The sequence below is a fragment of the Notamacropus eugenii genome, chromosome 2 (assembly GCF_028372415.1).
Source record: "Notamacropus eugenii isolate mMacEug1 chromosome 2, mMacEug1.pri_v2, whole genome shotgun sequence".
In the NCBI taxonomy this organism is placed as follows: Eukaryota; Metazoa; Chordata; class Mammalia; order Diprotodontia; family Macropodidae; genus Notamacropus; species Notamacropus eugenii.
In genome coordinates, this window is record NC_092873.1 from 525,382,546 (window position 1) to 525,397,264 (window position 14,719).

The 14,719-nt window shown below is 39.8% G+C and overlaps 1 protein-coding gene across 3 annotated transcripts in view; it reads left to right on the forward strand.

The window, feature by feature from the left end:
* The window catches only part of RAVER2 (ribonucleoprotein, PTB binding 2), a 100,193-nt gene that overhangs the window by 77,730 nt on the left and 7,744 nt on the right, over nt 1-14,719 (forward strand). For all 3 annotated transcript variants that reach the window (XM_072649742.1, XM_072649744.1, XM_072649745.1), the window contains exons 10-11: nt 3,944-4,055; nt 5,749-5,894. In XM_072649742.1, coding sequence (XP_072505843.1) covers nt 3,944-4,055; nt 5,749-5,894 — 258 coding nt within the window. The remainder of the gene's footprint in view (nt 1-3,943; nt 4,056-5,748; nt 5,895-14,719) is intronic.

Sequence of the window (14,719 nt, forward strand, 5' to 3'; positions counted from 1 at the left end):
CCCAGGAGGGACTTAAGAAATGCTTTTTTCTTTCCTTTATTAAATTTATTAAGTGCCATATCCAGAGCAATAGAGCCACTGAGTGTCTGAAGGGAGAGTCAGTCTCTGATCTTCCTGATTCCAAGCTCTGTCCTCTATCCCTTACTCCCTCTCAGAGGTTCGGAACAACCTATTTATTAAGATGTTAGAAGAAAATCCCTACTTTGAAAGAAAAATTCTATTCCTTCAAACAGAAATCACTTTTAAAAGTATATGTATATTGTGTGTGTCTATACATACATGCATATATATGTAAACATGAACAGGAATCACTTTACACATGTATATATGTATATATACATATATAAAATCTATAAATAGGAATTGCTTTTAAAAGTATACATATGTGTGCATATGCATATATATAGGAATCACATTTAAAGTATATATAATATGATGTATGCTTAAATATATATTTTATATAAGTATATATGTGCATATATAACATAAATAGGAATCACTTTTAAAAGTATATATTGTATAGTATAATACATGTGTACACTTTTATTGTACAATATGTACATAGATACACATTTTTAAAAGTGACTCCTATTTGCAATAATTGTATTTTTCTTTCAAAGTGGGAATTCCCCCCGCCCCAACATCTTAATAAATGGATATGTTTTGAGCCTACAAGATGGAATAAGGAAGTTCAGAGATTGAATCTTCCTTCACATGTGAATCCACACAAATGTGTGTGTGTAAAATGAAAACATATAATTGTATATCATAGCTATTCCATCTTGTTCATAGGCTCTTGTTTAGTTTAATTCTAGGTTTTGTGCCTATTAAAAATAGTTTCAAATGAATGTAAAACAATTTTTTAAACCTGGGATATGCAGTATAATTTAAATATGTTTTTAACTTTTCTAAACATTGATTTTTCTTAATACTTTACGAATCTCTGTGGAATTCTGCTAGCAGCTTGGAAAGTTTTCCCAGCAGTGCCTCCACAGTTATATACAATTTGTCTGAAGCTGGTATTTTCTAAGATACAAGTGTTGATGTTCCATCAGGCCAAACCAGGATGGGGCTGTTGACTGGGGTGGAAAGTTCCCTATGTTGGAGATGTGACCATGGATCGCCTTCCTACTCCCCCCGCCCTCGGCATCCCCAGCTGCCACCACCATCCCCCAGCCTGGGCCACAATTTGGCAGTGAGGTCTTGTGGGTTTCTTTAATTTATCCTGAGGTTTGGGATAAAACCTTTGAGCCAAACGATGGCAGTCGTTTTCTCGAAGCGCCTGGCTCATGGTTCTGCACAGAGCAGGCACGAAGCAAATATTTGTCGAATTCTATTCAATTGACTTGATTGAGCCTTCCTTGTGTTCCTTGTTCCACACTCTGATCTCTGGCTTGTGCTTAGGAAAGGAAACTGTGATGCACAGCACTGAACGTGGAAAGCTGTCATAGCAAACTAACCTGATTTCCATTTTTGCCAGGTGTACTTGACCTGGCCAAGAAGGGGAGGGTCAGAGGTAGCCTTTGGATGGATTGTAGATAGGCGGGAGACAAATTTCACAATGAGGAGGTAGGTGGCTCAGTGGATAGTGTGCTAGACTTGGAGTCCAGAAGAGCCTGCCTTCATCCTTCTCAGGGCAAGTCAGCTAAACCTCAGCTATAGTTTCCTGATCAGTAAAATGGGAATAAAAATAGTCTGGTTGTTGTGAGGACCAAAGGAGACAATATTTGTAAAGCTCTTTGCAACCTTGAAGTGCTAAGTAAGTAACTGCTAGTTATCATTATGCCCTCCTGGAGAGATCAAGAAACGAGGAGAGTAGGCTTAAACCCCTTTGTTACTAATTGTCCCATCACAAGCAGAGATGCTTCAGGGATGATTTTTCCCTAACCTGGGAGGAAGTCTCCAATGGGATGTGTCAGTGCTCTGTGCCCGGCTCTCTCCTGTCCAGAATTTCATTAGGTATTTTGATGGGTCATTGGTGGCAGACTTATCAAAATGTCCACTGTATCACAAAGCTGGGAGGAACAGCTATTTTATTGAATGACAGAACAGAGAGCATGAAAAATCTCAGCAAGTGAAACCTTTGGGACATTTCAAACCAGGTGAAACTTGACAGTGAGAATTATAAAGCACTGAAGGGAAAATATGCTGGATTTGGCATCAGGCGACCTGAGCTCAAATCCCTGCCCAAGATCACTTGGGCAGGTTGCTTCATCTTTCTGGGCCTCAGTTTCCCTATCTGTAAAGGTAGAGAGTTAGGTTGGATTAGATGACCTTGGAGATTTCTCCAAATCTAAAATCCCATGATTTTGTGAACTCTACAAGGCAGAGAAGACTAAAACTCAAGAGTTTTTTGTTGGAAAAAAGTCTTAGGGACTAATTGACTACTGACTCAATGTAATACACCAGGGACTAAGGAGATGGGAGGCAATCTTATTCAGCAAGATTTATTAAGTTCCCACAATGTGGAAGAGATGCAAAGTTAGAGAAGACCCAGTCTCTGCCCCCATGAAATCTCCAGTCTGTAGGGAGACAAGACAGCAGCACAAGAAGTGTACTTGAGGCCATGAGGTGTCATTCTGGGGAGGGTCTTTACAGAGCCAAATGTGGGCTTTTACCTGGAGGTAATAGAGAGTGAAAGCAGATGAAAAACCTAAGTGGAGCATTCCTCATTCACACGATTCATTATGACCTCCCATTCACTGCAAGGGGTGGTCCTTCCTATTCCTTGCTGAATCCTTTTCACTTACTTCCCCAGAGGCTCAAAAATGCAACAAAAGCACCCCCCAAGCATTTTCTCTATCCTTGTGATTCCTCTGCTCTTTGCAGACATTAGTGTCACTCATGTTCTTACAGAACCAGGCCAGGCTTTTGCCTTCATGATCCTGTAACCCACCCTTGATTCTACCTTCTGGACATGTCATCTAAAAGGATGTGCTGTTCAGTGAATCTCCCATAGATCCACAACAGTCTCTTTAGACAAAGCCTCTGTCTTCTGCCCACTGGAATTATTTTCCCTTGTGTTTTTGCAATATCATTTGTGAGAATTTCCCATCACTCATGGGCTATGAAATAATGCCAGAATGGAAAAAGTGGTCTCTGCAAGTAGTGTTGGGCAGAGTCAGTTTGGTATGAGAGGATATGGATGGGCTGAAAGGAGAGGAGTGGATGGTTGGATGAATTGAATTTCAAACTTTGGGTTCTTCAGTGGGGACTCTCTCCACTCAGGCACCTCAACAACTCATCTTTAACCTAGAGCCTCAGGGCACTGCCTAGCCCACTGAGAGATAAAATAACTCAGGGTCACTTGCCTCATATTTCTCAGATGGAAGACTTGAACTTAGGACTTCCTGGCTCTATACCAGTCCTCTCTCCTCTGTGCTACCCAGTGTCTCTTAGAATGTATGAATAAAAAACTAGAGTCCAAATCAGGGGAGGGTTGAGAGTAAGACTGTTTCCAGATACCACGAATTGAGAAGGACGTGGTCAAGCAAGACTTCGTGGGCTGAAGGTGGTCATACGGGAGTCTTGAAACTATGTTATATAAAGGATATTTAGCCTGTGAAGAGAACACTTGAAATGAAGGAAATGAAAGTAACATTCAAATATTTAAAAGAATAGCTTGAGAAAGAAAGGAACTTCAAAGGACAAAACTCAGGCCGGCAGATAGACCTTACAGAGAAGCAGATTCCCCTCAATATATTAAAGAACTTTGTAACAAATAGTGCGGACTCAAAAATGGAACAATTCGCTTTGGGTGGGAAGTGAGCTGCCTGCCATCAGACGTGTTCAAGCAGAAGCTGGGTCACCAGTTCAAATTCTGCCTCATGTCTTTCTGTTTTTCTGACCTCAGGCAGGCTTTTTCTCTTCCTGGGTTTCAGTGTCCCCATATGGAAAGTATCCTCATAAACAACCACTTTTCTTTCTTTCTTTTTTTAAATAGACTGCCTCTAAGAATCAGACTTCACTTTTGGGGGAGCCACCAAAAGAAATACGACTTAGTACTAATCCGTACTTGAACTTGGCCAGTGTATTGCCTGGGGTTTGTTTGCCAGGTAAGGAAAGACCCCTTCTGGCTTAGTCTGTTTACAACCTTTTGCAAAGTCACTGAAAAGCTGTCTGCGGCTGAGTCATCCCCCAGCCCAAATGCTGCCTACTCCCTGCACGGGGACTGGCCAGAGCTTTGAGCACAGGTAGAATGTCTGTTTTTGTCATCAAAAGAATTTACCATTTGGAGATGCTAAAAAAGCTCTCGCCCTCATGATGTGGGTCTTCCAACAAAAATAATCTTGGCAATCGCATATAATTTTCCTGTGGAGAGAAAATATTTTTCTTGTTATAAACATCTGCAGCTGAGTGTATCCTTGCAGCAATGTGGTTGAAGGTTAATGCCAGAGAGAAAATAATGGTGACCTCCTTAGTTCCCATAAGTATACAGGAACACTACATTTAGCTGGACATCTGACTGATTTCAACCTCAATTGGGCAGATGAGAGCAGAAATGTGCCCAAGAAAGGGGGAGGGTTAGAAACTAGTCCAATCTGCTAAAGTAGTTGTCTCAAAAGCTCTTGTATATTTTTTTCTCCACAAAAGAAGCCTGGGGTCTTTTATCAAGAACTTACTGACTCTAATTTTACATATATTTTTAACATGTTGGTAATCTTATTTCTTCATCTTTAGCAAACTTTAAAAAGGGATAGTCAATGTGCTAGTGGTCAAAATGATAGCTGAGAGAAGAGAGTTAAAAACACAATTGTGTTGCAGTCTGGCATAATAGATGGTGATTTTAAAAGTCAGAGAAAAAAGGTTAATTTCTGTTTATGGAACTGGGGTAATTTATTTTTAGAAGAGTTTCATTTTGAAATAGTTACATCTTAAAATTTTGAAGCATATGGGTTTGAGGTATTGTACTTCAATAGAATTGCATTATTAGTGCCACATAAAACTGGTTCTTCTGTACTATGGGAAACAGAAGTGAATGCCGTCTTAGGCTACTTGAAGAGAGGTGTGCCTTTCAGGAATAAAGACGTAAAAATCTCTGTCCTCTGCCCTGGTCAGAGTGTCCAAATCATGGACAAATTCATGTGTCCAAATCTGGACCCAAAAGCCACATTAAGAGGTTATAGGGAAGATCCAGGGGGGACACCTAGGATACTGAAGGGTTTTGAATCCAAGTCATATGGATCAGGCAAGGACCCAGAGGGGTGAAAGGTTGCAGAAGATATGATAGGGATTAGGCTTATTTTCACTTGGGCCCAGGTGAGGACTCCAGGAATGGGTAGAAGTTACTGTGAGGCCAGTTTTGACTTAATATCAGAAGTTCCCTGTCGATGAGAGCCATCCCAGAGTGTAATGAGCTGCCTTGGGGGGTTGTGGGCACCTCCTCCTCTGGAGGTCTCCAAGCAGATCTGGACAACACTTTATCCAGGATGTTACAGTGGGGATTCATTTCATGTCCAGGCTGGGCTGGATGGTGGCTAGGCTGCCCTCTAAGTCTCAAATTCTGTCGTTGAGTGATATGTTGAAGCAGATACTTTTAGATGGCATGACTGGTTACCTTACATCGGTAAATGCTGATCTGTGTCTGATATAAAGGTAAGTGGAATATAGTAAGATATATAATATATATTTACATCTCTCTATCTCTATATACACACATATATAGGAATACAGTAAGAAAAGTTTCATTTTCTAATATAGTTACCTTTCCATGGTATAAGTAACACAAGTCTGTTCATTTTGCTTTAGCCCCAGTTACAAGTAAGACCGTGAGTGCTCTGCCCCAGACTGGAATCACAAGCAACTTACTGGATGCCATCTCTCAGGGAACCTCATCACAACATACATTGGAAAATTACATGAATTATTCTCAGCAGTTTGGTGATTATTCACAGGTAAATAGCAGGACCTGGTTTCCTCGTATTGGTGGAATCTAGGCTACTGATTGACAAATATTTATTGAACACAGAGGCAGCCTTGAGACCTGGCCTCAAAACCAGGGAGACCTGAGTTCAGGTCCCTCCTTTGACACATCCTGTCTGTTACATTGGGCAAATCATTTAACCTCTCAGTTCTATAGGCAGCTTTCTAAAACAAGACTTCTTTTTAAAAATTTATTTATTTTTAGTTTTCAACACTCACTTCCATAAGTTTTAAATTTCTCCCTCTCCTTCCCCAATATAGCTTGCCATATGATAAGGCTCTATACATACCTTCCTATTAAACACATTTTCATATTAGTCATGTTGCATAGAAAAATTATAATGAATGAGAGAGAACATGAGAAAGAAAAAACCAAACAAAAAAAGAAAAAAATCTGCTTCACTCTGCATTCCAATTCCGTAGTTCTTTCTCTGGATGTGCATGGCATTTGCCATTATGAGTACGACAAGGCTTCTTAACCAAAAACTTGTTTTTAAATAGATTTTGATAACTGTTTCCATATAATTGGCTTCCTTTGTAATCCTACATATTTTATTTTATGCATTTGCAAACATAATTCTGAGAAAAGATCTGTAGGCTCCACCAGACTGCCCAAAGGGTCCCTAGTGCCAAAAAGGCTGAAACTGTAAGTTGCCAAGAAGGTGCTAATTTGCATTGGTAGAAGGAATTTCCTCACCTGGGTGTGCCCTCTACCAAAGAGATCACAGATCCAATCGCTGTCACCTATTGGCCACAGAGCACCTAGCACAATGCTAGGCTAAGAATTATGAACCATAGAAAGAATGAGGCCATCAGTCAGCCTTTACTGACCTGGTCCTATGTGCCAGGCACTGTTCTAGGTGCTGGAGATGCAGAAGGGAAAGTCAAGTCGAAGTGAGTTCAGTTTGACATTTTGGTCATTCTTTGAGGCTCAGGGCAGTGATTTCTCCTCCCTTCAGTACAGCTTCTGGTTTTTTTCCAGGTGACTTACAGTCCCCTGGAATGACAATGTCATTCTTGTTCTGACACATGAAATACATGCATTTTAGACTTGGGGCTGCATTAGTCATGAAAGATTAAGCATCCTGGAGAAGCACTGGTCTATCTCTTCAGTCTCTATACAGAAGGATAAATGTTTTTGGAATCTTAGAGAATAATAGGCATTTTATGAATTTATAGCTAGGATCATTAAAGCCCTGGTGGATGTTGGGGGTCATCCTGTCTAACTCTCTTTTTATGGATGAGGAAACTGAGGAAAGTTCAGTGACTTGCCTCAGATCATATAGCAAGGTATTTGTAGAACTTGCACTAGAACCCAGGTCTTCTAAATCTCAGTCCAGTGTTCTAGGTATACTGGATTGCCCCTTCTTATTTATAATAAAATTAAAAAATTCAGAAATGACTTCATTCACTTTGAAGCATAAAGAAGGGGGGGAAAGTCTTCCCAGATACCAAAGGTGGATCATGTCAGCTTGGTCCCAACTTTCTTCACTCCATTATCGTCTGAGGTGGTGAGCCCCCCGTCCTCTGTGTACAGAATTCCATTAACCTTACTGTGACATGGGCTAGGCCACTAGTTTTCAATTAATCAGCTCGGAACAGCTCCCCTCTGCTCCCCTCTGTCCTGTGTTCTGGGCAGCCTCCCGTCTCTGAGTGTCATCTGCCTTTTCTAGTGACATCTACCTATGTGACCAAGCTCATACTCAGTACCTCCCTTGAAACCCCAGCCTGGCTGAGAGCACAACTGAACAAAAGGACCTTTTGGAGAGAAGCATATGATTTTCAAATGCAACCAGGGTAACCTAGTGATAGAGAATGGGAAGTGAACCTGTGAGTCCTCCTTGGGCACCTTCTTTGAAACTTAGAGTCTCAAAGAGTTGCCTAGAGCACTCAGAGGTCAACCGACTTGTTCTAGGCCAAGGTCTCCCATTGTATACCGAGCCATCTGCAGTCATCCTGATGAATATCTGGTCACTGGATCCAGATGGCTCAGGAGGAGAAAGTGAGGCTGGTGACCTTGCATGGCCCTCCCTCACTCAAATCAAAGTCAACTGCAAGTCATGTTATCATCTCCCTGATGTCATGGTCCTCTTTGAGAACAAAGGACAAACCACACACACAACCACAACCAAGGTCATGGACATGTCAGGGCCAGGACACGTCAGAGGCAGGATCTGAACCCAGGTCTTCTGACTCTGAGGTCAGATCTTTATATCTCTCCCTATAACCTAAATTTACTTAAATGATTTAATTCAACGATTATAGGTAAACATAATTCATCACCATTGTCTCTGGCCATTTACTTAGACTAAGATTATTTTTAGGATGTGTCTTTTTCCCTACATACCATTGATTGTATATCAATTATTTATTCTGCACTTATTATTTTGCCTGCCCACACTACTGCTTTGCTCTGTACACACACATGCATTCACATATGTATACTCACTGAAACATTCCTCATGGAGGGGCTTCCAGGGTACAGTAGGGTTAGCATATCAGAACTCTGCCTGCCTCCAAATTTACTTACTCCAGAGGGCTTATGAAGGATTGAGTAGAGCACAAAAGCTTTTTTCCCTGGATCTTTCCCTATTTCATACTCTCTTGAATTTGTCTGTGGCCTCACAGTTTGCTTTGAATTCTCTTGTGCTAGGAAATCGGTTAACTACGTGACTCTCACCTTAGAAAATAAAGTTCATGAGAAACATGAACCAGGCTTTGGGTATGGCTCTCTTCCACTATTCTGCAGGCTGTTAGGGTGGGATGCTGGATTGTTGAAGAAGTGATCTCATAATAAAGAGCCTGGGGAGGCAGTTATGCTTTAGGAAAGATGGTACTTAGGGATTTCCCTTTCTTCACAGGAAATGATAATCTTTATTTCAAATCTAATAAAATAATAATATTAATAAAAATTTCAGAATTCCTTGAATTTATTCAAATTATGCTATCCTTAACTATAAAACTACAATCATAAATCTGAAGATTAAATTTAGTTTTAACTACAAAACCTCCATTGGCTTTGTTAATACAATGATGGTACTTACATAGTGCTTCCATTTCTGTAAGAGATTTTATTTATATACATGATCTCTTTTGAGTCTCATAGGAGATAATACCCAATTTACAAATGAGGAAACTGAGGCTCAGAGAAGAAAGTGACTTGCTCAAAGGCATACAACTAGGAAGTATGTGAGGTAGGATTTGAACCCGTGTCTCCCTGACATCAAGCCCACCCCTATTGCCAGTTCACCAGACTGCCTCTCCTTTCAGCAGAAAGTTGGTTGCCTTTGAGGTATAGCCTTAGCATGACAAAAAGAGGACTGCTTCCAAGCACTGACGTTTTCAAGATTGGCTCTTTTGAAGTATTTAAAAATCTTAAAATTAGAAACAGATGTAATTGGTTTAATTTTTAAATTTTAGGATGCTTTCAAACAGTATCGTCAGCATTCTGCTCAGAAATGCAGAGCTGCTGATGTAGGAGTAGGAGAATTAGAAAATGAAGACTCTGAAGTAAAAGCTTTTTTGGGGGGTGGTGAGGCAGTCAGCATCAAGTGACTTGCCCAAGGTCACATAGCTAGTAAGTGTGTCAAGTTTCTGAGGCTGGATTTGAAACAGGTCCTCCTGACAATAGGACTGTTGCTCTATCCACTGCACCACCTAGCTGCTCCTGAAGGAAAAACTTAAAGTTCCTCCCATATCATCTCTAAGAACAGCTACAGAGAGATGGCTTAGGGTATGTCCATCTCCATCAATCAACAAATATTTATTAAGCACCTATATGTGGCAGGTATTTTGTGCTGGGTATTGGGAACAGGAAGACCAAAGTGAAACAGTGCCTGCTCTCAAGGAGTTTCTATTCTAGTTCACTGGAGGAGGCTCCATTAGGCGGCTGCTTCTCTCTCCCTCTTTCTGATTGCTAACTTCCAAGCCTAGGCTATGAGATGCTACAAAGCCCTTGCTGGAGAGGCATCTCTCCAAAGGCATCCCGCTGCCATGAGGCATCAACTTTGCCTGCTCAGGTGGATAGATGGGGTCACTGGGCATCTGTAGAACCTCTTTGTTGAGAAGTGACCTGCTTTGCATTGGAATCAATGAATCTGCTGGTGAAATGAGGATGTGTATGTCATGTGGCTGGAAAGCAGGCATCACGTTCCAGAGTTTTGCTGTTGGGAGGGTCAAAGGAAGTAATGTATAGACAGCACTTTACAAACCTTAAAGTGCAGTGTAAGTGCTTGCTATTGTTATTATTACTACTGCTGTTTAAAAAAGACTTGTTTTATTAGAGAAAATATATACAGAGAGACAGAGAGAGAGCCCCGTGTCATAATCACTGGATACTTTAAAGGCATCTGGAAGGGCCAGCATTTAAGAATGCCTCAAAAGACCAGAATGGTCCATTGCTACAGTGCATTTTTTAATCCATAAGGCAAAGAAACTAGAGAAAAGATAAAAATTTTTATTTTAGAGTTAAATGATAACAATTTAATACACTTGATCTTTCCGATGTTAATTTCAAATGAACAGTTTTGGAAATTGAGTTTGACATAGATAATTCCTCATCATCCATTAATATTGATAATCAATTAGGGATTGTTTCATTCATGTGTAATAGCTTGAGCAGTCATGATTTTTAACTTTTCATTGGTCCATATGCTTGGGAATCTTTTGGTCCACCTGATGGAGGTTATAATGCCTATATGTTTATCTCACCATCATATCACATTGTATTCCAGTGATCTTTCAAACCAGGAAGCTTAAGTCACATAAAGTGAGAGGAAGGGCTCACAAGAACTTAATATCATAAAAAAGAGAAAAAAGTTGAATTACAGCCAATTTTTAGCTCCTTAGTAGTCTTTTGCTGCCACCTAGTGGATAAATAAAAATAGACTCATTGAGTGTTACATAGATTTTTTTCTTTTTTAAAACCATGAGAGGTCAGAATAGCAAAAGAAGTTATTTGGAATTATCTAGTTTTAGCAGTGATGGAATCACAGATGATTCTCATCCTAGAAACAATAGTAAAAAAGTATATGTCATTTTAGAAAAGAAGTCCTCCTTAAAAAATTGGAATTTAGGAATTCACTTTTTTTCTGATATATATTAATGATTCTGATTGAGAAGCAGGTGGTGAGATAGGTAGAGGACCGATATTGAATTGGAGTCTTAGGTTCAAATCATGTCTCTGACGTGTCCCATCTAAGAGACCATGGGCAGAACATTTAATGTTCTCTGGACCTCAGATGACTAACATGGGGCTTCTTCACCTTTCTTAAATCATGGGTCCCTTTGGCAGTCTGGTGAAGTCCATGGACCCCTTCTCAGAATGGTTTTGAATAGAATATTTAGGATTACAAGGGAAACCAATTATGTAGGGGAAAGAGTTGTAAAAACGTTTTTAAAACTAAATTCATGGTCCTCCTGCAGTCTCTTCATGGACCCTTGGTATGATTTTGGCCTCTATCCTACTCTTAGACTGTATTACTTCCCCTTCCCAAATATTCCATTTAGTCAAAAAGCTTCTGGTTAAAGGCAGACTATATCTTTTAAATATTCTGGACAACTAACTAAAACATTACACATTCCAAAAGAAATGGAAATCAGTAAGCCTTGGGGATTTTGTTTGCTACCTTGTCATAGGCCAGATTTTAGCTAAACTGGGTCCTCAAGGATCTTAGATTAAGTGCTGGAAGGGACATCAAGGAATCTAGGGTTACCTGGATGTTTTATCCATGTGGAAACTGAGGCAGCAGGACATCAGGTTACTTGTCTAAGGTCTCCTAGAGGTAGTGAGGATTGGAATTGAGGGCTCTGCTTTATGAACTATCACAGCACATCCCCATCATTTCATTGTTCAGGCCAAGAGACTTACTTCAAACTAAAGACTATGGCAGATGGAGACACCATTCAGTTGATTTTCAGTCATTTCCAAGTCTTTGTGACCCTTTTAAAGTTTTCTCAGAAAAGATACTGGAGTGGTTTGCCATTACCTGCTATGACTCATTTTATAGGTGAGGAAATTGAGGCAAACAGGATTAAGTGACTTGCATAGGATCATATAGCCAGTAAGTGTCTGAGGCTGTATTTGAACTCAGGACGATGAATCTTCTTCACTCCAGGGCCAACACTCTTTCCTAGCAATAGTACAGATAGGTGCATTAAGAGTTGGTTGAATGACTGGACTCATAGAGTTAGTAGGAGGTCTCCAATGTAATACCTCAGAGATCTGTGCTTGGCCATGTGCTATTGAACATTTTTATCAGTGGCCTGGATGAAGACACAGATAATATGTTTATCAAATCATCAGATGAAATGAAGCTGATGGATATTGCTAATATATTGGGTAAAAGAAATAGGATTCCAAAATCTTGACAAACTAGAATATTGGGCTGAATATATAATAGCATAAAATTCAATTGGTGTAATTGTAAGGTCTTACATTTGAGTTCAGAAAAATCAACAATCAAGGCATGATTGAAGAGAAGTTTGATTGGAAGGGATTTGGGGGTGTGGGTGGTTTAGTGAACTTGAAGCTTACTAAGAGTCATCATTGTGATGTAGAAGCCAAAAATCATTGTAATCTTAGACTGCATTAAAAGATGTTTAGCTTCCAGCAACAGGGAAATCACAGTCTCTTTGCACTCTGTTGTGATTATACTACTTCTAGAAGCTATCTAGTTGTGACATTGGTCAGCTGTCTTGTGTCCAGAAGAGGGCAAAGACCTTGAAGTCATGCCATATGAAGATCAGTTAAATGAACTGGACATGTTTGCCAGTCTCCAAATTTTGAAGAGTTGTCCTGTGGAGGAGAAAATTAGGTTGTTTGACTCCAGCAACAATGGATAGAAACTACAGAGGCAAATCTAGGCTTGAAATCTAAAAAAACTTCACGACAATGAGAGCTGTCACCAAGTAGACTAGGCTGCCTTGGGAGGTAGTGGGTTATCCCTCTTTGGAGGTCTTCAAGCAGAGGCTGTATAGAGATGTTATAGCAGAAATTGTTTGGTGAGACCAGAGGGCTTCTGAAGCAAATTCTTACTCTAAAATTTTGTGATTTTTGTAATGTCTTACATGGTAGAGGAATTCAGATCTGGTTGCCTGACCAAGCCTAAAGCATCATTGGTCGGTTGATGTCACCTCAGAGGAGGGTCTCCAGCCAAGAGGGTTCTGTGATCTGTTCTTACCACCCTGATTTTTGTAACTATTTTCAGAGCCTTAGATGATGGAACAGAGATCACATCTGTCAGATTTGCAGATGACCCAAAGCCTGGAGAATTAGCGTACAAGTTGAATGACAAAATCAAGCTATAAGAAGATGATGACAGACTAGACTGATGAGCCACATTTCATGAGATGCAATTTAATAGGGCATTGATGTACTTATATAGATAATTATTTGCACTCCACAGGTGCAGGATGAGGCCACCACATTATTTGTCTATTCTGTCTTTCTCTTATGCTCTAAATGGCAAAGAGAAGTAAATGATCAAACTATGGCTGCTCATTGGAATATTAGAAAAGTAAACTTGATTTTCCCCAGATTATCGTTGGGCAAAGAAATCATACTATGGTAAGCTGAGCTGCCACCATCAAGGGAAGCAACCTGAGATATGATAATGTCAAGTCAGGTCCAAAAGTGACACTTAATTGCTAGTAAAAGATTGGATGGCAAGCTGAAAATTCAGGGTAATGTGACAAAGGAAAGTCAAAAGTTATGAGAAAACAACCAAATTGTGCCACCTTAGACTTTGTTTTCAAAAGTTGCTCCAAAGATTTATATGTAATAAATAGGATACAACTGCTTCAATTCAAAGCTGTGTGTTTTTTAAAAAAGGCAAATATCTTTCAGTCAACCCTGCTTAAAGTTTAAACCTTAACTTATGGCACCCCTGAGTATCTGTGATCAAGACCTTACCACCTGTAAGTTGGCAGTAAAACCAAATTCCCTTTTAAAGGTTGCATCTCCAAGACCAACATTAAGAAAATTCCCCCAGCACTCATTATAGAAGAAGGATAAAGAGGTGAGATGCAACACCAGTATCATTGCCAACTGGACCTTTCATCAAGCATGATGGCCATACACAAAAGACAGTCAGAAAGTCTCTCAAAACCCCATAACCTCAGGCATGAAAGGGTGTCCTTCTTCCTTTTCAAAGTCTGTAATTCGAGTTTCCTATTGAATTCCATGAGTGGCAAGTGGCTGACCATAAAATTCAGAGTGTATGAGTTGATTACAACAGCCAAGAAAAGGAAATAGGAAATCCTCTTGTGACACACAAAAGTGGGTATCAGGAAGGAAAGCAAGAGTGCATTAACACAAAACCAGAAGATTTCATTTGGCTGAAGTTCAAATTATAATCATTCTGGAAAATAAAATGAATCAAGGCTTCTTAGCCTTCTGGTGTGTCCTGGATCCTTTGAGCAGACACCCCCTTCTCTGAAATTTTTTTTTTTAATTCATAGACTAAAATACACAAGATTTTATTTTTTTAAATTATTTTATTTGTTTTCAGTTTTCTCCAATCACTTCCATATCGTATGTCTGAGATTCTTCCCCCCTCCCTCCCTGAGACTCATGAAATCTTACATAGGTCCTACACATACATTCTTATTAAATACATTTTCACCTTAGTCATGTTGCATAGAAGAATTAAAATGATTGGGAGAAACCATAAAACAAAACAAAACATAACACAAGAGAAAATGGTCTGCTTCATTCTGCGATCCAATTCCATAGTTCTTTCTCTGGATGTGGAAGGCATTTTGTCTCAAGAGTCTATTGGGAATTTTTTTAGGTCCT